This window comes from Cibotium barometz, chromosome 63 (genome assembly GCF_041138505.1).
Source record: "Cibotium barometz isolate CiBa-2024 chromosome 63, ASM4113850v1, whole genome shotgun sequence".
Classification (NCBI taxonomy): domain Eukaryota; kingdom Viridiplantae; phylum Streptophyta; class Polypodiopsida; order Cyatheales; family Cibotiaceae; genus Cibotium; species Cibotium barometz.
The window spans coordinates 33,003,398-33,023,757 of NC_141108.1; the positions used below are offsets into that span (position 1 = coordinate 33,003,398).

Genomic DNA, 20,360 nt, shown 5'->3' on the forward strand with positions numbered 1-20,360 from the left:
GCTATGCAGGATGAGTATAACTCTATACTCAACAATGACACCTAGTATTTGACAGATCTACCTCATGGTAAGAAGTCCATTGGTACTAAGTGGGTTTACAAGTTAAAACTTAAAGCATATGGTAGTAGTGATTGCTACAAGGCCATACTTGTTGCAAAGGGTAATGCCTAGCAAAAGGGCATTGATTATGATGAGACCTTTGCACCCACATCTCGTATGACTACCATTAGGTGTCTCATTGCTTTGGTAGCACACATCATGGTGGAATGTACATCAGTTGGACATTAAGACTACATTCTTGAATGGTGATTTACATGAGAAGGTGTATGTCTCGCAGCCTCATGGTTTTGTTGTGAAAGGAGAAGAGTCTAAAGTATGCAAGTTGTCCAATAGAGAGTACCCTCTATGTGAAGAGGAGTAAGGACACATTTTTGGTCATCGTTCTATATGTTGATGACATGTTGCTCATCATGGGACTGATATAGATCAAATTTCAACCTTTAAGCCTGATTTGCAGTCATCATTTGAGATGTTAGATTTGGGGCCCTTGCATTACTATTTGGGGATTCAATTTATGTAACATAATGATGGCATTTTTATGTTGCAGTCTAAATATATACAGAAGCTATTGAAGAGGTTTAATCTTAAAGACTGTAAACCTGTGGGGCTACACCTATGGAGACAGGTACTCGACTTAGTCTTCAAGATGCAAGAGACTCTTTTGATGCTTGTTTGTATAGCAGGTTGTTGGATCCCTTCTTTATGTGTGCAACACAAGGCCAAATATACAATATGCGATCTCACACAATTGAGCAGATTTATGCATAGCCTAGGTACGAAGCATTTGCAGGCTATTAAGCAAGTTTTTGCTATTTACAGGGCACTCAGTATTTTGGATTATTTTATCCAAAAGGGGGTGAGTCACAGTTGCATGCTTTCAGTGGTTCAGATTGGGCTGGATGTTATGACACATAAGTGTCCACTAGTGGGTGTTGCTTTCGCCTTGGTGATTCATGCATATCATGGCTCAGCAAGAAGCAACCTATCGTGGCCACTTCCAACTGTGAAGCTGAATACAAGGCAGCTTTTACAGCTATAGTTGAGTGTGTGTGGCTCAAACGTCTTATGGCTGATTTGGGTGTTGGACAGTCATCTAGCACTACGATTTTCACTGACAGCCAGAGCGCATTAGCAGTTGTGAGGAACCCGTGTTTCATGCTCGCACTAAGCACATTGATGTGCATTACCACTATGTCAAGGAAAGACTCTCTATAGCAGAGATCAGTTTGGTCTATGTGCCTACACATGACAACATGGCAGATTTATCTCACGATGGCTCTTCCTCGTGAAAAGTTTGAAGCTTTTGTAAAGCTTTAGACTTACTGCCTTTACAGGATTGATCAGCCATACCCTGTACATGTTCACATCATTTCCAGGGGGGATTTATAGCATTATATGGTAGTGCTGTGTGTGAACACACTTAGGACCGCCGGGGCACTTTTCCCTCACTAGGTTTTTTCCCCCGTGAGTATGTACACCCTCTTATCTACTCATTTTGGGGTGTGTACTTATCTTTTGTATCTGGCACACATTTTTTTATTCTAATCTAGTGAGTTTGTGTGCTCTCAAGCTTCTCTATCTTGTGTGTGTGCATTGTTGCAACCCTAACCCTAATTCCAACAGAAAGTGACCCCTTTTTTATGAGGAAAGTATAACAAGGCTTTGATAGCTTATGTGGGATAACTTTGACTAGGTGACTTGGTCAACTTTGGGTTTATTCTACTTTTTTTTCCTTAAATCTTTTATTTTCTCCTTGTAGGTTAATTCTTTTTGTGCTTTTCTTAGATAGAGCATATTAGCCTTCTCTCCTAGTAGAATAGGTTTAGATTTATTTAATTTTTATGTTTGTTTAGGATAGTTTAATATTCTTATTTATGTTATTAATCTAGGTTTTAAATTTTTATTTGTTTAGGATAATTATAGCTTAATATTCTTATTTATGTTATTAATCTAAATTATATTTTTATTTTATTTGATAATAATAGCTAATTAGGTTGATTTCTAACTTAATTAGGTTAATTTTAGCTTAATTTAGGACTAGGATTTTCATCCTTTCAAATGAGCTTAAAATCTAGCCCAAAACCACCTTAAATTGCTCTTTAATTTGGATGATTAACCAAGATTATAAAAGTGGGTTAGCAAGGCTAGTGGACCTTAATACAAACATAATTGCATTATATAATTAGGCCTTAACCAAATCTAATGATATCAAGGAAGATGATACAAGGCTAGTGGACCTTAATACAAACATAATCTTATATAATTGCATTATATAATTAGGCCTTAACCAAATCTAATGATATCAAGGAAGATGATGGTGATAATAAGGAGGATGATGTGGTCTACAAACAAGTGATTATCTAATCACTTGTAGAAGAATAGAACCAAGAGGATGAAGAAGAAGAGAAAATCGAATCCATTGATATCAAGGAAGATGATGTGAGGAGGAGGATAAAGATTTTGAAAGTTATTTTTACTTATAATTTATGTGGTCTACAAGTGGTTATCCAATCACAAGACAAGGTTGTTCATAAGAACTTTAAACTCTCACATAAAAAATAAGTTAAAGGGGATAAGTTTAGAAGCTACAAATGGATTATAGCAAACAAACTATATGGGATAATTGGTAAGAGAACCATGTATACACTTTTATAAATATTGAGTCATAAACAAGTTTGTTCTTCCTTTAAATAAAAGTAAATACTCTAATACCTCTATTATAAGAACATAGCCCCTCTCCATAAAAGGGTTTAAATCATGTAAGGGGATACAATGTGTGGTGTGCAGCTAGGTGTATACACCAACACTCATAAGAAATAGGATCTTCCACATCAAAAAGTTTAACCTCATACTACATTTAATAACAAAGGTATAGAACACTACTATATTAGTAATGTGATATAATAGATAGAAAAGTAACACACTCATGTTCTCTTATTTGTAGAGATGTCAAGCTCAACACGAGTTGACACTTATGTTCTCTTATTTGTAGAGATGTCAAGCTCAACACAAGTTGACACTCATGATGCACCTAGGTGATCGTTCTACATTTACACCGCGGTAGCTAACATGATGGATCTTCGCCACCACCAGTGATTCTTTAGCTGGACTACACCTACCTAGTCCAACCCAGTTATGGCATACTTATCTTGCCAACTCACCTAATTAGGGTGTTCACATTATGGACCACTTGTACATAGTACTCTAGTACTTATGTTGGACTTTCACTTATCTTTTGTAGCCTTCTTTTGAGAGAGTAAGAATAAGAAGAAGATTTCAACGTTCCATCTTTGTATGTGTGTTATCTATTATTTTTGTGAGAGCGTGTGTGTGCTTGTTGCAAGAGCTCAAGATCTCTCTCCTCCCCTAATCTTTCCATGATATTGAATCCTGGTTCAAGCAAAGGAAGCTCGAAGGCAAAGGAAGCAGTACACAAGTAAGAGCATCGTCATCTCTTTCCCTTCTTGTTTAGGTATAATACCCCTTGGGTAGCTCTGGGAGCTATACATCTCCGCTCTTGAGAAGCTTTCTTTGTAGGCATGGAGGTGCCTGTGTGGTGCGAAGTACTTTGTACTCCAGTTTTGTGGCCAAATTCATGTTTCAGGCTTGCTTCAGCCTCTGTTCAGCTCTGCAAGGTTTTTTGGACACTTCTGGGAAGTTCCAATTTAGAACTGTTTCTGTTTGAACTCTGGTATTACATTACAACATTACATTTTGGGTGTCCAGACAGAGATTGCTCATGTATTGTTGATTGTGGGTCTATGTACATGTACTCTGATCAAGTACCACTATGACATATAGGTTGTGCAGAAGTACCATTACAAGAGCTATTAACAAATATTACTATGTTGTAGGCTGCATACATAAATTGTATGTTTATAGATTTCTGGTTGTTGTAAAGCAAAGATGTCTAACAACATTAACCAGATTGTCAATCAAAGCTTGACAAGAACAACTTCATGTGTGGAATTTTAGAATGACCAATTTCCTGATGGGAAAAAGGTTTTGGAACTATATATAGGTGCAGATTAGGCTGGTAGTGTCTCGGATAGGAGATCTACTAGCAGCCTTATGTTTTCTTTTGGAAATGATGTTGTTGGTTAGAGCAACAATAATTTCTTTGTCGATTACAAAGGCTGAGTATAGGGGTTAAGTACAAGGACATTGCATGTGAGGTAGATCTTTGTTACAAAAGTTGAGTATAGGGACTGAGTACATGGGCAATGCATGTGAGGTAGAGCTTTGTTATAGAAGCTACTTGTATATATGGGTGAGTTCATAGATATGGTTGTTCTCATTTATTGTGACGAGATGAGAAATATACAATTGCCCACTATAACATGCAGGTGTATTATCACTTTATGAGGGAGAAGGTTCTAAACAAGTGATGTGGATTTGGTATATGTTAGCACAGAGGATCAGGCACACAAAGGTATTTGACATCTTTACAAAGGCATTTGATACAGAGAAGCTCTACCCACAGGTTCAGAAACTTACTTGGAGTGTAGGGTATAGAGTTGAGCTCGAGAGGGAAGTGTTGAGATATCGAGCTCAACTAGTGTAGAATAGATGTGACACCCTAGAATGACACCTCTGCACTTATGCTAAAATGATAGCTCCATACAAAGGACCATAGATGTGACACCCTAGAATAGATGTGACACCCTAGAATGACACCTCCGCACTTATGCTAAAATGATAGCTCCATACAAAGGATCATGCACCTAACATCTTTACAAAGGCATTTGATACAGAGAAGATTTTCTCACCACCACAGGTTTAGAAGCTTACTTGGAGTGTAGGGTATAAAGTTGAGCTCTAGAGGGGGAGTGTTGAGATATCAAGCTCAGCTAGTGTGGTTATAGGTGTGACACGCCAGAATGACAGCTCTGCACTTATGCCAGCGGTAGGGTTAGTGAGATTATGGGTGATATACTGACAGTGGTTTTTACACTTTATGTCACAGGCACTTTAGTTCACCAAATTTATAGCATCGGTATAGCGCCAACTTATGTAGTCAAATTCACATTATGGACCGACTTTTATATGTCTTATAGGAGAGTACTTTCTCATATAGTATGTATTCTTATGTTTATGTTATGGTGTAGAGAAGAGAAGAGAATAAAAGAAAATTCAGCTATCCATATCTCTTAGCTTGTCTACTTTTGTGTGTGTTGTGTATTTTCTTGCGAGGAGCTCAAGCTCAACACCCCCCCCACACACATTCTTCACAAAATTAGGCCTATTTCTTTGATGTGGAACTCTGCAAAGCCATTCTAGAAAAACTCCATGAGGCATCACAACAAGGTGGGTAGTTGAAGTTTACAAGTGTCATGCTAGCAAGATTTAACATGCTCACTAAGATCTTATGCCATGCCATCGATACAGAATTGCCACCACATGGGTACCCCAACTTGACATAATCAACCATGACAAGCTCTATCAAAACACGACTTGAACCTCCCTCCAAAGGAGAAAAAGCTTGAGATATATTGTAACCCTTCAAGAACCTTGCCCAAGGCTGCTCTTGGGGAGCCCCACTCCACCCCAACCCCATTACTCATAGTCACCTTTGCCTCCTAAAGTGAACATGTGCCCCTTTAGCCCCAGAACAAAATGATCATGCAGAACTAGCTCTATCTCCCCATCCACTTTAAGCAAAAAAAAACCTTTTTGGCTCCAAAGGGGATGTCTTTGAGCCACATCATTTCTTCACACAAGATGTCCCCCGAAGACGTGCATAATACCAGTACCAAAATTGTAAGCTACCTTACCAAGTACCTTACCAAAATTGTAAGCTACCTTACCAAGTACTTAAACAACCAACACACGGGTTGACTTCACTCTGCTTCTAAAATCATAACCATAGGGTTATGGACTCTACATGGAAAAATCTCCTTACCTATTTTCCATCACAAGACCACCATTGACAAACCCTCAATGCCATTGGTCCCTCTCTGAGAAACTCTTCCTACAAGGAGCTAACACTATTGACCCCATCAAGTCCCCAATCACCATCTTCCAAGATGACACTCATTGGCCATGTCATTAAATTGCTAAAAGACACGTGCTCCATCAACAAGAGAAACTTCAGTGCTCTGACAAGCTCATCCAAACGAAAGATCACCAAGCATAAACTCTGCCACTCACAACTTCATGAAGCTCAAGAGAAAGTGTTTATTTTAGAAGCCAAGCTCAAAAAATCCAAAGAAGAAATCTGTAAGCTTGAGCATGATCTCACTCTGGCGGCAGACTCTACACAAGAAGAACTCACCAACACTCATTAGCTGCCATGGAGGTCCTCTAACTTTAGAATACTAAATTAAATGAGGATCATGTCAAACAAAGCCCATGTAACTAAATTGGAAAGCCTCAAAGCTAGCTCACAATGGCCAATGATGGGAGATCAAGAGAAATAGAGGCTGCAAATAAATTTACCAAAAGGACATCGACACTATTATGGTAGCAGCCAACCATGCCCTCAAAGCCCATCAAAACTGCCAAGTGGAAAAACGAGCAATAGGCTTTTCAAGAGATCTCTTGGAACAAAAAGACTACACCATTTCAAAGGCACACAATCAAATCCAAAGGCTGGAAGTGGCAACTTTAGAAGATTCCCCACTTGACCAACCATGACCAAAAGATGCTCAAACTCATCCTCTCATGGGCCTCTTGCTTGCCTTAAGACTTTACTCACCCATCGATGTGTCGACCCCCCCAGTGGACACACTCACCCTCATTCATCCCACCCTTTCCCTCTAACCTACTGCAATTCAATATCTTCCTATGTGACCCAATATCTCCACCCCCGCCTTCTCGACCATCCCTGCATGTATCAAACCTTGTTGTGCCCAAAGCCTACCCTAGCTACCCTCTTCTTTTTTTATGAATCAATCAGAATAAATGTCAAAGAAATCAATAAAGAGAGTCAAAGAGAGTAGTTGAATCTTCAAGATTGGAGGGGTACACACCCGGGCACACCTTCCACACCCATTTCCCATACATGTCATCTGCATGGCCAAGTACTTCTATGGCTCACAAGGTGGTCACCTTTGAAGACATGCCAGATACTAGGTTTTGGAAACCCTTGTGGTGGTAGTCCACAGCCATTGGCTTTCCCACATGCCCTTCAGCATGTCCTTCTATGACAATGGCAATATCTTCTATGAGAATGGTAGTATCATTGGCATTAATGTGTTTTCAAGTCTCAACCCCATGCAATGCTCCATCTACTACCTTCCAAACGTTTATGGGCCCGAATTCAATATAAAACCCTCGTCCACTCAAAGAGGGGTAACACCAAAGCTTCATAACCTTGATTTCCCAAAAATAGGATCAAAGGTAAATGTGAAAGAAAGCAATAAAGAGATTTGAAGAAAGAAATTAAGTTGGACAAATCTTCCAGATCGGAGGGATACACACCGGGGCACACCTTCTGCCCATTATCCATGCACGTCAACTGCATATTTGACTAAGGACCTCACATGTATAATAATGATAACATGTTTGTAAATATGATTTTATAATATAATGATGATATGATGATGGTAATACCTTTGGAAAACTTAAGATATTATGATGGTGATACCTTTTGGAAAAATTAAGATAGATAGCGTGAATATTTGCTTGTTGCCAATTGTGTAGATTTGAGATATTGTAGTTTCCTCATGACACAAGCTTGATTTTCAAGTGATATAAACATTTTTTAGATGCCTATAACATGGTAAAGATGATTTTATAACATAATGATGATGTGATAAACACAACTTTATAAAAATTACGTAGGATATTGTGAATATACACTCGGAAATTATAGAGTTGAGTCTATGGACCATTCCATCTAACAAAAGTGTTTCACACACCCCCTTCTTATTATTGATCACACATGCTTGAGATTGGATGCAAGTCTTGATCATCCATGGGAAATCGGTGAAAATGTTACAATAGTAGAATTGGAAGACTACACGAGGATAAGGTCCAGCAAAGTTGAGCTATATCCCTCTTTGAAAGAGGCAGGGTAGGCATAACACTATTGCGGATTAAATGGGTAATATTTCATGTTAAGGAGAAACATTGGGAAAATGTCAAAAACTCATTGCTCATGAGTTAAGAATTTCCCAAAATGTCTCAAAACTATAACTTTTTAAATTAAAAACATCAAAAACATAAAAAGAGGCCAAACTTTTTGAATTCAAACACTCAAACAAAATACATACCTTCATAAATTCAATAATATTTAGTGATTCGAATTGTCAATTGACCATGTTAGTTTCTACAGAGTTCTACACAAGAGAAAAGAGATTAAAATACAAACTATGGACAACAATTTCAATGTCATCATTGAGTTCAGCTACTCTTCTTCACTTTTGACACATGGCTACTATGTATTTCATCAGCACTTTCTTCACTTTTAACACCACTATTATGTATAGCATCATCACTTTCTTACTTAGATAAAGCATGCATCTTTTAACTATCTACAAAATTATTTTTAACTATGCATATCATTCATCACTTTCTTTCTTAGACAAAAGCATGCACCTTTCAACAATCTACCACATAGTTATTTTCATCTAAGAATATATCTAAATTAATAAGCTTTGATTCTACAACCTTTTGAAAGATTTCTATGATGATGATGTAAGTTAGGCTTAAATTTTCCAAGCTTTGAGTTTAAATTTATGTTCACTAATAAAAGCTTAGATGAAACACATACATTCATTCTTTATAAAAATCATTTTGTTTACTAATTAGCCTTATATGGCCCACCCTTTAATATACTTTTTCTGAGAGAGTTCAACCTACTCCTTATGGCTTCAAATACCTTGGTAAAGAAAAGAAATAGTATTTACATTCTATGTACACGTGCCTTTTGAAATATTGCCTTATTGCTACGAGATTATTGGTATTAAGAATTTGTTTCAATTTTGTATCCACATTTCATGGTTTATGAGCACACTTTCATTTGAGAATGGGCATAGGTAGCATTCACATAAGTGGAAAGGTTATACTATATAGCATGGATCCATGAAATTTAATGATCAATAGCATGAGTTCTTGTGTCTGATGTGTAAGATTAGCCATGATAAGGTGTTGATTAATGAGCCTATGGATAGGATTTAGGGATGTCATTTTAGTTTATAAGATGGATTCACACTCTTAAAGCTTGGCCTTGGCATCCCCACTACCAACTAGGGCAAAAAAATTTGCAAGGAAAAAGAACATCGTCATATAATTCCACACACCCACCCTAGAGAAATCCCATGAATTAGCAAGACACCATGGAAATAGATTGACCAGAATATCTTCTTGATTATTCTTATTAGGACTTTGTCTAACAATTTTATATTTTCAACTCTACACACTCTAGTTTGAAAAACTTATTGTATTTATAATCCTAAATTTATCTCATATCTTGATTAGATTTTAGACAAAGCATTTAACTTGCTATATAGTATATTATAATAACATTTATGGTTGTGTTTGTATATATACAAAGAACATAATAATATACAAGGTTATTTTTATTCCAAAGTATTAGTTTGTGAGAAATTTATATTAAAAAGTGCTTCTAAATATCAATTTTAAAAGTTTAACTTGAAACATTGTGTATATTAATGGTAAAATGTTATTTCTTTTGTTCACATGATTTTTAATCTAGATTATGCATATTTTATTTTTGAGTCTTCATTCTTATAGTCTTGGCTTAGTCCTCATGCTCTTACATTATGGGTCATTCATGCTTGCCCTCCAAGACATTGTTATTGAATCAATGAAACTATAATAACTCTTCAAGTCTTTTCTTTAGATGATAGAAACCCTTAGATTTTTTGTTTGAAAATAGATTAAATGGTGGGAAAAAGGGCATGAGAGAGACACCACACATTTGGATCTTCTTATGCCACATCTTGATAATTCTTAAGATCCACCAATGAGGTTTGTAAGTATTTAACTTATTAGGAAGATTCCTATGTGGTTTGTTTTAGGGTCTTTAACTGGTCCAATACTTTACAAACTTTTCTGTAAAGTTTCATGGTTGATCAAATCTCCTTGACTTTTGCGTAAAGATGCACGGTTGATCAATCTCCTTTATTGCTAAGATAGGAGATAAATTCTTATTAGGTGTCATAACCTTCCTAAACAAGCTTTAAGGGCATTTTCCCTCTGATATATCTAGCCCACTCCTAAAAGAACATCTTAGTCTATGGCCATTTGCGATCTCCCTAAATACGTCACATGTTTCCCCTATTTGTTCTTGAGGGATTTTCACCTTTAGTCGTAATATATTTTTTCTAATTAAATAATTACTCTTGGCTAGGTCATTATACAATCTCTCATGCATTTAAAAAACTTTCTTCTAATATTAAATACCATTTCTTCCCATCAAGTCAATACAGTGGTCTTTCACTCATGATTAGATGGCTTCACCTTTGTAGTTAGATTCTTGTCCAATTAATTGTGCACCTTGCTTATTTCATCACCTATCCTAGCCTACAAACCAAAAAATGGTAAGCATGAACATGCCAGCATGAATGCACCTTTCTTATTTCATCACCTATCCTAGCCTACAAACCCAAAAATGGTAAGCACAAACATGTAAGCGTGAATGCATATGCATAGGCATATGCACTTGCCTTGGTGCATGCATGCACACATACTCCCTTACAAACAAGTTTAATGGAATTTGACTTTCACATGTACTTAACTAGATGTGCTTATTCATCAATGTATATAGGCGTGAATGCATATGCATAGGCATATGCACTTGCCTTGGTGCATGCATGCACACATACTCCCTTACAAACAAGTTTAATGGAATTTGACTTTCACATGTACTTAACTAGATGTGCTTATTAAATTTACTTGAGATATTAAATTTATCATATAGCAGAAGTAGTGTTTTTAAGGCTTTGTTAAAGGTAGGGAGCCGTGTCAATACTAAGCATAGCCCTCTATTCTTACAACTCATTTCTTGTGATATTTTAATCTTTAGATACAATATCGAGTCTCATTTTTGTGTTACATAAGAAGGAAAAAATTTTGACAGCATAAGATGAATATTTTGCTTTATTTATGTTTTATAGACTTATTTCTTTACATAGGTCCTTTGTTATGCATAGGTGTAAGGAATGAGTTGCACTTCTTACTAACATCATTACCAAGTATAAGATAGTTTTATAGGATGATTCTTAGTCACCTTCTCATTGTTCTGATTTGAGTGTGATTACCATTTTTGTAAAAATGTTGAATGTGCCCAGTCTACTTATAAAGATCACTATTCTAGAATGATTTTCCTGGTAGGACAAGATCTATGTAATAAGCAACTTCACATTAGCAAGCAGGACTTTTGACTTACATATTAATTTATAAATATACATCATGTTTATGTTTGGGTAAATATATAGGGTTTACCAACTCTAGAAGCATTAGTAGGTTTTCAAGTCTAAGCATGTAGAAGTGATTAGATCCTAAAGAGTGAATTATTACAAAGCAACCTTAAATAGTGATGATGAAGACGTGACCAATTTTGAAAGTGGGGTGTGAAAATGATTTTTTTAATAGAGACTTGTTACTCTGTGTTTTTTAAGACTATAAAGTGCTTTCATAATCCATAAAGATATATTCATGGAGCCTGGCTAATAATTGTGTGTTTTCAATTAATGGAGTTGGGAAAATGGTGTTTCTTCTGAGACTCTATGTGTTTTTTAGACTTTTAATGGACATGTGTCATGATTCATGGAGACTCTATGTGTTTTTTAGACTTTTAATGGACATGTGTCATGATTCATGGAGACTCTATGTGTTTTTTAGACTTTTAATGGACATGAACTACAAAAACATAATCATATGTCCTTTCCTCTCCTATGGGCCGCCTCACTTTTAAGAAAATCCCCAAGTCATCTTCGTGTGTAGAGATAATAGAAAATAGGTAAGTATACATGGCTTTTGTGAAGATAAATATCATTTCCCCTATGTATTTTTAGATAAATATTTACCACCCCTATTATAATGCTCCTATTGTAAATCAAACACATTGGTGATGACTAATAAATGAGATACCTCGTGTAAAGCAAAATTTCATAAGAAGACCTACTTTAAGAAATGGTCTCTTGTACATGGAGGTGAGATCGATTTTTTTTAAAGAAAGGGGTGTCCCAAGGTGCCATATGAGGTAAAAGGGTAGTGACATTCATGAGCCCTTTTCCATGGGAAAGAGGGATAGTCAACCTTTTACTCTTACATGGTGTTGCAAATTTTACATGCCATCGAATATGAAAAGCACGAAGTTGATATTGACTTGTGACGTGTTGGTAAGTCAGCAACATTAGAGTGTGTTCCAAGGTGATTGTGTGAGATTAAGAAACCAAGCATTACCAATTTAATGTCAACTAAGATTGTAAACCTTTAAACTCATGATCATAAGATGAAGGTAGAAAAAGGGTATTTCTCATGAGCCATGGTTCACAAATATGCTTCTTTTTATTCCCTTACGACGTGTTATAAAGATGTTATGGTGGTAATAATTAAAATTTGCTAATAGACTATAAAGGCCTTTACTTGGCACTTTATAGCTCATGAACTTGTCCTTCCAAGCTCCATACCTTCACACATTATGGTGCTAATAGTGGGTAATATTCAAAGTGCTCTTGGTGATATGCTATACAAGTTATTGTTGATTCAATAGAATTGGAGCTTAGAAATTTGAAGTTGAACTAATTCTAAGTTCGATAGAAGTTGAACTAATTCTAAGTTCCATGCATCCTTAGTCCTTGTTGGTGGATTCTAGGAGAATTGAAAAAAGTATGTGTAAAATGCTAGGTTGGAGGCACATTCCCTCTTAAATCAATAGAAAATGGGAGGGCCAAAAAAGGATGCCAGGGCAAGCCCATTTTGTTAACATTGGAAAATGTAAGGGAACCAGAGGGTCGATGGGGGTTGGGTTTGCCGGGGAGGAGGAGGGGGAGGGGGGGTAATGTGCTCTATAAGTTATTATATTTTTATGTTCAAATATGTGATTCAATTAAGCCCACTAAGTCTTGGGGATGGGACTACTCAAATGTCATGATTGGCCAAGTGGTAATGTGAGGTTGGCTTCAAAGATGCCAAGCAGTATGCAAGGGAGTGGATGGCAACACAAAACACAAATAAGAAATAAAAGGTGCCGGTTGATGGTGTGCAAGAGAATAAAAATGAAGCAATGGAGCAATGGTGCATGTTTGCCCTCTTTGTGCTCCATTACTGCATTTTTAAATATATGGCATCATCCACATGAACAAGAGACCATGTCTAGTAGATATCGAATCTATCTTTACAGAAGGTATCTCATTTCTTAGCTATTAACTTGTAGTGAGGGTTTTATATATTCACTTTAAAAGAATGCACATATTCTAAATTTACGAAAATCCTATATGTATACCTATTTTTAATTATCCTCTAGATAGGGAAAGACCTCATGAGGGTGTGAGGCCCCTCGAATAGGGAAAGGCCGCATGAGCATGTTTTTCAAATCTATGAAGAGTCTTTTAAACAAGAAGAGAATCCATCGGTGCAAAAAATGACATTTGGTGTATTTTGCACCGATTGAAACTATATAAAAAAAAGCGAGCTAGCATTTGACCTTATCATAAGAAAAACCATGAAATAATGTGCCCTATAAGTTATTATATTTTTATGTACACATATGTGATTCAATTATGCCCATTAACTCCCAATAGTCTCGGGGATGGAACTACTCACATGTCATGATTGGCCAAGTGATGAGGTGAGGTTGGCTTCAAAGATGCCAAGTAGGATGCAAGGGAGTGGGTGGCAACACGAAACACACATAAGAAACAAAACATGGAGGTTGACGTTGTGCAAGACGATAAAAATGAAACAATGGAGCATCGATGCACGCTTCTTCTCTTAATGCTCCATTACTCCATTTTAAATGTATGGTATCATCCGCATCATGAACAAAACACCATGTCTAGATACCGAATCTATCTTTAAAGAAGGTATCTCATTTCTTAGCTATTAATAGACTTGTAGTAAGGGTTTTATATATTCATTTTAAAAGAATGCACATATTCTAAATTCACAAAAATCCTATATACATACCTATTTTTAATTCTCCTCTAGATAGGGAAAGACCTTATGAGGGTGTGAGGCCCCTCAAACAAGGAAAGGCCTTATGAGGGTGTGAGGCCCCTCAAACAAGGAAAGGCCTCATGAGGACGTTTTCCAAATTCAGAATCCAAATTCAGAAAGAGTCTTTTAAACACAAAGAGAATCCATCGGGGCAAAGAAAAACGCCATTTAGTGTATTTTGCACTGATTGAAACTCAAAAAAGTGACCGACATTCGACAATGTCATGAGAATAACCATGAAATTTTGCATATAAACCCGTCAAATCATAAGAATTTGATGGTCACACTCAACCATATGTCCATTTTCTCATTGGCTAGGAAAAACAAATTTTTTTGTAACTTGTGGAATAGGGCTTGAAGTATGTTAAATGAGGGATAACAGCCTTTTGGTATATAAATATATTTCGATTGGTGAAAAAAAAAAAGAAGTGGTCTCCATAGGTTCATGAGGTACACACCATAATATATTACGTTAACGACTCTCCATGGATTTTCTAAAGGATGATGAGTGATAAAAAAACCCAAAGTAACAAAGTGGAGGGGGCCTTGGCCCTTGGGCCTGCGGGGGAGGCCAGGATCCCGTTGGGATTCTATGCACTTGCCGCCTTCCCAGCGGGGCAAAGGGCCGGGGACGTCTTTGTGTAGGTCTTGTTGTTTCGTCGCTTCGCCTTTAATCTTTTTTTCTGCGCGAGTGCCCCTTTCCTTCCCATCCCCACCCCTCCTCTCCCTCGCCCCCCTCTCTCTCTTTTTCAACCCTTCCGTCCCCAAGCTTCTCCCCGCAGTCCAGTGCCAGCTTCAATCATCGAAGTCTTCCCTTAGCCAAGGTCTTAGGAGCTCTAATTAAGGTCTCATTATAATTGTCTTCTGTGTTTATTCATGCTTGAGAGAGAGAAGCTAAGAGGAGCTTTGATACCACGCTGACTGCCCATCAGAGCGCTAAAAGCACTTTTATTGTTGTTAATTAAGGTTGTAAGAGTGGTCTTCCTCTGTGTTAATTTCTTCGTGTGTGTGTGTGTGTGAGAGAGAGAGAGAGAGAGAGAGAGAGAGAGAGAGAGAGAAGCTAAGAGGAGCTTTGATTCCACACTGATTGCCCATCAGAGCGCTTTGATGGAGTCCGATAAAAGCGAGGAGGAGCTAGAGGGGGAAGAATTGAGTGTAAGCTTTGGGTATCAGTTCAGGATGTGCTCCGATGGTGAGCTCAACTCGCAGCCGCAAAGCACAGAGGAGTCGGTGAGCTACAGGTTGCAGACAGCAGCGACGCTAAGGGCGAGGAGAGGGACGTCCTTCTCTTGTTTGTCCGGAGCTGCACTGGGTGCCAATGCGACTCTTGCTAACACAGGGCTGGGGAAAGGCTTGATTGGGCAAGAGATACTGCCAGGCCTTGATTCGCCAAAATCCTTCAGGCCGCTTAATAAGTCCCCTTCCTTCTCCAAAATCGAGTCCTTGATGTCTTCCACCATGTCTGCCAGCAGCTTGCCAGAGGGCACTAATGCTTCCAGAAGCGCCCCGCAGATAATGGAGTCTCGAAGCTTCCTCGGTGCTGCAGATGCTCAGACCGCAGGAGGTGCTGCTGGAGAGGATCGCGTGCAGGCAGTCTGCTCTGAGGAAGACGGCTGGCTCTTCTGTGCAATTTACGATGGGTTCAATGGGCGGGATGCAGCTGACTTTCTGGCGGGCACCTTGTATGAGAACATTTCGTTCAATCTGATGCAGTTGGAGTGGCAAACGCAGCAGCAGCAACAGAGAAGCCATAGCCAGGAGATGGAAGTGGAGAGCTGCAGAGAAGAGGCCAGCCAGCAACAAGGCAGCAGCAGAGAAAGGCAGCAGCAAGCTGATGAGCCCAGTTTTCAAGAGGGAGTGCTGAAAGCTCTGAGGAAAGCGCTGATGGAGGCAGAGGCAGGGTTTATGGAGATGGTGAGGCAAGAGATGGATGAACGGCCTGATCTGGTGATGGTGGGGTCGTGTGTGTTGGTGGTTCTACTCCATGGCCAGTACCTGTATACACTGAGCTTGGGGGACAGCAGGGCTGTGCTGGCGACCACACAGCAAGCACTAGACGAAGTCGAAGAGCAGCAGCAGCAGCAGGGAAGCAAAGCGCTGCATTGGGTTCAGCTAACGGAGGACCATGTGGTGGCCGAGCGTGCAGAGAGGGACAGGGTGATCGCAGAGCACCCCGATGATCCCTCCACCATTGTCTCCTCCAGAGTGAAGGGCAAAATCAAGCTCACCCGAGCCTTCGGAGCAGGTTACCTGAAGAAGGTATGTCGTCCTTCTCATTAACATTCGGTTTCACACTAGCAGTACACAACATGGCAGACAAACTGTAGGTCCGAAGTGTGTAAACGCAAGAGAACCAGACGCTGTGTTTTTTGTGAATTTAGGCCCACAAGTTATAATTTTGTGTTTTTTGTGAATTTAGGCCCACAAGTTATAATTTTGTGTTTTTTGTGAATTTAGGCCCACAAGTTATAATTAGTATTATTTTTTCTACTTGTACCCATAAATTCTATTATGTTATATTTTCCTCCACCTTTTTTGGCCTCCCCAGAAAAGGAAAAATACTTGTGATTAAATAATTTAAAACTTTCTGAAATCCAACGGTATGAATGCAGTCCCAAGGAGTTCGTACCTATTCCCAAAATATATACCTACATATCACATGAACAATAGCATTAAATCATTAAATAAGGGTTAAAAAACCTTCAATCGATTTTTCTTAATTCTAAAGGGTTAAGTAATACGAATCTTTCAATCGATTTTTCTTAATTCCAAGCCGTAATGCCGTTTTTTTGCTAGGAGTTATTGGATGCATATAGTAGAGCGTTATTTTTTTTTTATAGAAATAGCACATCCACTTGCCTCTTTTGTAAATACCAAATAGTAAAAAAATGAAAATCTTTTTGTATCCTAAGCTCTATTCTATGGGTTTTCGTATTCGTGTAGGTTCCTAAGCTCTATTCTATGGGTTTTTAAGTCTCATTGAGCTTAAAACCCATTTTAACCTTTTAACGAAAAAGAAACCAACCTTTTCTCTTTTTTTAACCAATATATATATATGTATCAATCAAAAAGCATTACATCTTATCAACATTACAACAACTAATTTATCATGCAGATGAGATCCCATCTTTCATCCTTTTAGATATTGGATTTCAAAAGGTTTTAACCTTTTGAAAAGAAACCAGCCTTTTAACCTTTTAAAAAAAAGAAACCAAGCTTTTGAATATTGGGTGTATGTTGAGTAATGAGTTCTACTTGGAGTACGTTGAGTAATGGGTTCTACTTGAAGGCCAAGGGGTATACCGTTACTTGTAGGTTTGCCTTTCCTTTCTCTCTTCTTTTTATTCTTTGTAGCATCTAGAGCCTATTCTCCATCACTCTCTCTCTCTCACACATATCCAAACTCCCTCCCATGTGGCACCCTCTTTTTCACTCTCATCCACACATCGTGTGTCTTTTTTTGTGCCTCTCTCTCTCTCTCTCTCTCTCTTAGGCCACGAAGTCTACATCCCTGCTTCCCCATGTGGCATGCCCCCCTCTTTTTTTGCTTTTTTTTTTGCCCCTCTCTCTCTCTCTCTCTCTCTCTCTCTCTCTCTCTCTCAAACTTCTGAGTGCCCACAAGGGGTTACCATTTTTCTAGATATTTACAAGTCCAAGCACATTCACATACTCACACGCTATCAAGTATCACATAATTGTCAATCAAGGGCGACAAGTGACGAGATGCGCCCCTTGTGAGCCGCTCAACCAAACAGAGGGAACACCATGGCAGCGCACCAGAGACAAAAAAATCTTTGATGCGGAGGATGGCATGCAAGAACACCATGTGTGATGCGTGAGATATTGTAGATGATGGAGGAGAGCTCCCAAGCATCTATCCCCTTTCTTTGATACGAGTAAAACCTCACCCATCTTCCCTCGAACCTCAAAAATTGTGCTCCCAATTCTTACTATGCTGCCATGTAGCAGCCTCGCAACTTATCCAGTTTCACCCTTTATATAATATAGAGATATCTAGATGCACTCATATCATTCAAGATTCCATTTATTCACAACAATATCCCCGATTCGAGTCACACACAATCACCACCACCCCACCCCCCACACACACCCGCCCTTCTCTCTCTCTCTCTCTCTCTCTCTCTCTCTCTAAACTTTGTATATTCCTTAGTATTAGAATTTCCTTTGCTAAGGGAGTGTGAACGCTTGCAAAACAAAAAATAAGAATCTTTTAGCCACTACTCATGATGGCTTGATAGTTTTTTTTCTTTTCTTTTCCCAGGTGAAGGTCCCACCTATCCTTCTTTTGGTTTTACAAGACTATTATATTGTAATCTCGAATAAAAAGATGCTGTGTTACTATTTTGCGCTCTTTTTATAAGAATGAAAGCTTTATATTATATAAACAAGATTTACAAATTTGAAAGTACTTTCTTAACTCTTAATGCAGAGAGTTCTAAGATGGGATGACTTAAATATTCTCTTCTTTAAATAAAATCTTGTTTCCTTTATGTTTTGTAATCCACATAAAAAAGAAGGCAATGATGTGCTTGCTGGCTACAGGCCAATCTAAATGACAAATTGATGGGACTCCTCCGTGTGAACAACTTAAGCAGCCCTCCTTACATAAGCGCCAAGCCGCACCTGAATGCCCACAGGGTCTGCGAAGGGGACGAGTTTGTGGTGATGGGGAGTGATGGGCTCTTTGATTTCTTCAAGAACGAGGAGGTGGTGGAGCTGGTACACCGCTTCATCTTAGGCAACCCTAACTCGGATCCGGCCAAATACATGCTGGACCAGCTGCTCATCCGAGCTGCCGACAATGCAGGTTTGTTGGAGCCTCTCTTTTTTGCAGCATCATTGTCCAAGTTTTGCATCAGTTTCGTGAATTACTTAGTGTTCATCACTAAAGAAAAAAAAGGGCCCAAAATAAAAATAAAAAAATCTCTAACTATTTATTTGGGTTTTTTCTAGGATTTTTTTTAATTTGCCAATTAATTTAAATTACGCCACATCTATTACATATTAACCATGGACAACCAAGGCATAACGAGAGGAGAGAAAAGAGAAATCCCGGATTTTCAAAAAATAGGAGAAAACAATCCCTTCATGTTATTATCTATCAGCATGTGCCATTGCCGTTTTTGACCCTTTGTATTCCGGCTTCCATTCCTACGTTTTGCTTCTTAATGTCTTTTACATGCTACAACAACGCACAAGTTAAGTATTTTCAAAATTAAGAGAACAAGAAAAATGTAACAACTTTTCTAGTGTATATTTTTTGGGGTTCTTTTTTTCTAAAATCCAAAAATTAGGAGCCACATTCTGGCTAAAAGTTGTCCCCTAGAATTTGTAAAATTTGTACCACTCTCTCGCTAAAAAAAAGCTAGGTTCTATTTATAGATTTTTTGGGCCTGTTTTCTTGGAATGTGCAATTTTTTTGAGATGCTAAGGACCTTAAAATCTACAGATTTTTCCAAATTGAGAAATGCAGTTACCAAAAGTGGAAAGGTCGGTTCTAACTTCTAACACTTGCTCCCTTTTCACTTCTAGGAATGACCTTGGAACGTCTCAAGAACATACAAATTGGAAGAAGACGAGCATACCATGATGATGTGACCATCATGGTGGTCACTCTAGGAGCCGAGCAGCGCACATGCTCAGCCTCCACAATCTCATGACAGTTGCCTCCATTCATTTAAGGTTCCATGTTGTACCCCTATATATATAGATAGATAGATAGATAGATAGATATATGACGCCCACATATCGTGGACCAAAAATCAAAATTTTGTACTAGGTTTTTCCTGTCTCACCAAAAGTATGCCGTTATTATTTATAAAGCCAGCAACCGAGAATCAAAGGCAACAAAACTCCACACTACATTGTTGTATAATTACATCATTTGTTGAGACATTTTAAGAGAATCAAGTAGTTTTGATTCCAATAAAGCTTTTTTTTATATCTACTCCATCTTTGATATTGCATTCGAAGAATGCAAGCGCTTGGATTGTCTCGTGTGTGTGGATTGACTAGTGTGTGTGTGTGTGCGCGCGCGCGCGCGCGCTCACAGCAATTAATACACATTTACCTCTGCCACAACACATTTGGCTCTCATATAGCCTGACACTTAAGGATATATTTTGAGAGACTTTTTGGTTATGCAAATG

The 20,360-nt window shown here is 38.2% G+C and overlaps 1 protein-coding gene across 2 annotated transcripts; it reads left to right on the plus strand.

The window, feature by feature from the left end:
- The first annotated feature begins 14,726 nt into the window (after positions 1-14,726).
- On the plus strand, positions 14,727-20,158 carry LOC147603969 (Protein phosphatase 2C family protein). Of its 2 annotated transcripts, none has more exons than XM_086796103.1 (4): positions 14,727-15,035; positions 15,289-16,449; positions 18,754-19,018; positions 19,744-20,158. In XM_086796103.1, the coding sequence occupies exons 2-4, from the start codon at positions 15,298-15,300 to the stop codon at positions 19,869-19,871; spliced, it is 1,545 nt and encodes a 514-aa protein (XP_086652229.1). In that variant the 5' UTR covers positions 14,727-15,035; positions 15,289-15,297; the 3' UTR covers positions 19,872-20,158. The 2 variants fall into 2 exon arrangements, with proteins under 2 accessions (XP_086652229.1, XP_086652228.1); XM_086796102.1 differs by lacking the exon at positions 14,727-15,035 and adding an exon at positions 15,037-15,156.
- Positions 20,159-20,360: the final 202 nt, after the last annotated feature.

Bases quoted from the DNA above. Each gene is read 5' to 3' on its own strand.
- LOC147603969 (XM_086796103.1), top strand. From the start codon at position 15,298: ATGGAGTCCGATAAAAGCGAGGAGGAGCTAGAGGGGGAAGAATTGAGT. The intron at 16,450-18,753 runs GTATGTCGTCCT...TGCTGGCTACAG, and splicing joins GAGCAGGTTACCTGAAGAAG to GCCAATCTAAATGACAAATT. The intron at 19,019-19,743 runs GTTTGTTGGAGC...TTTCACTTCTAG, and splicing joins CCGAGCTGCCGACAATGCAG to GAATGACCTTGGAACGTCTC.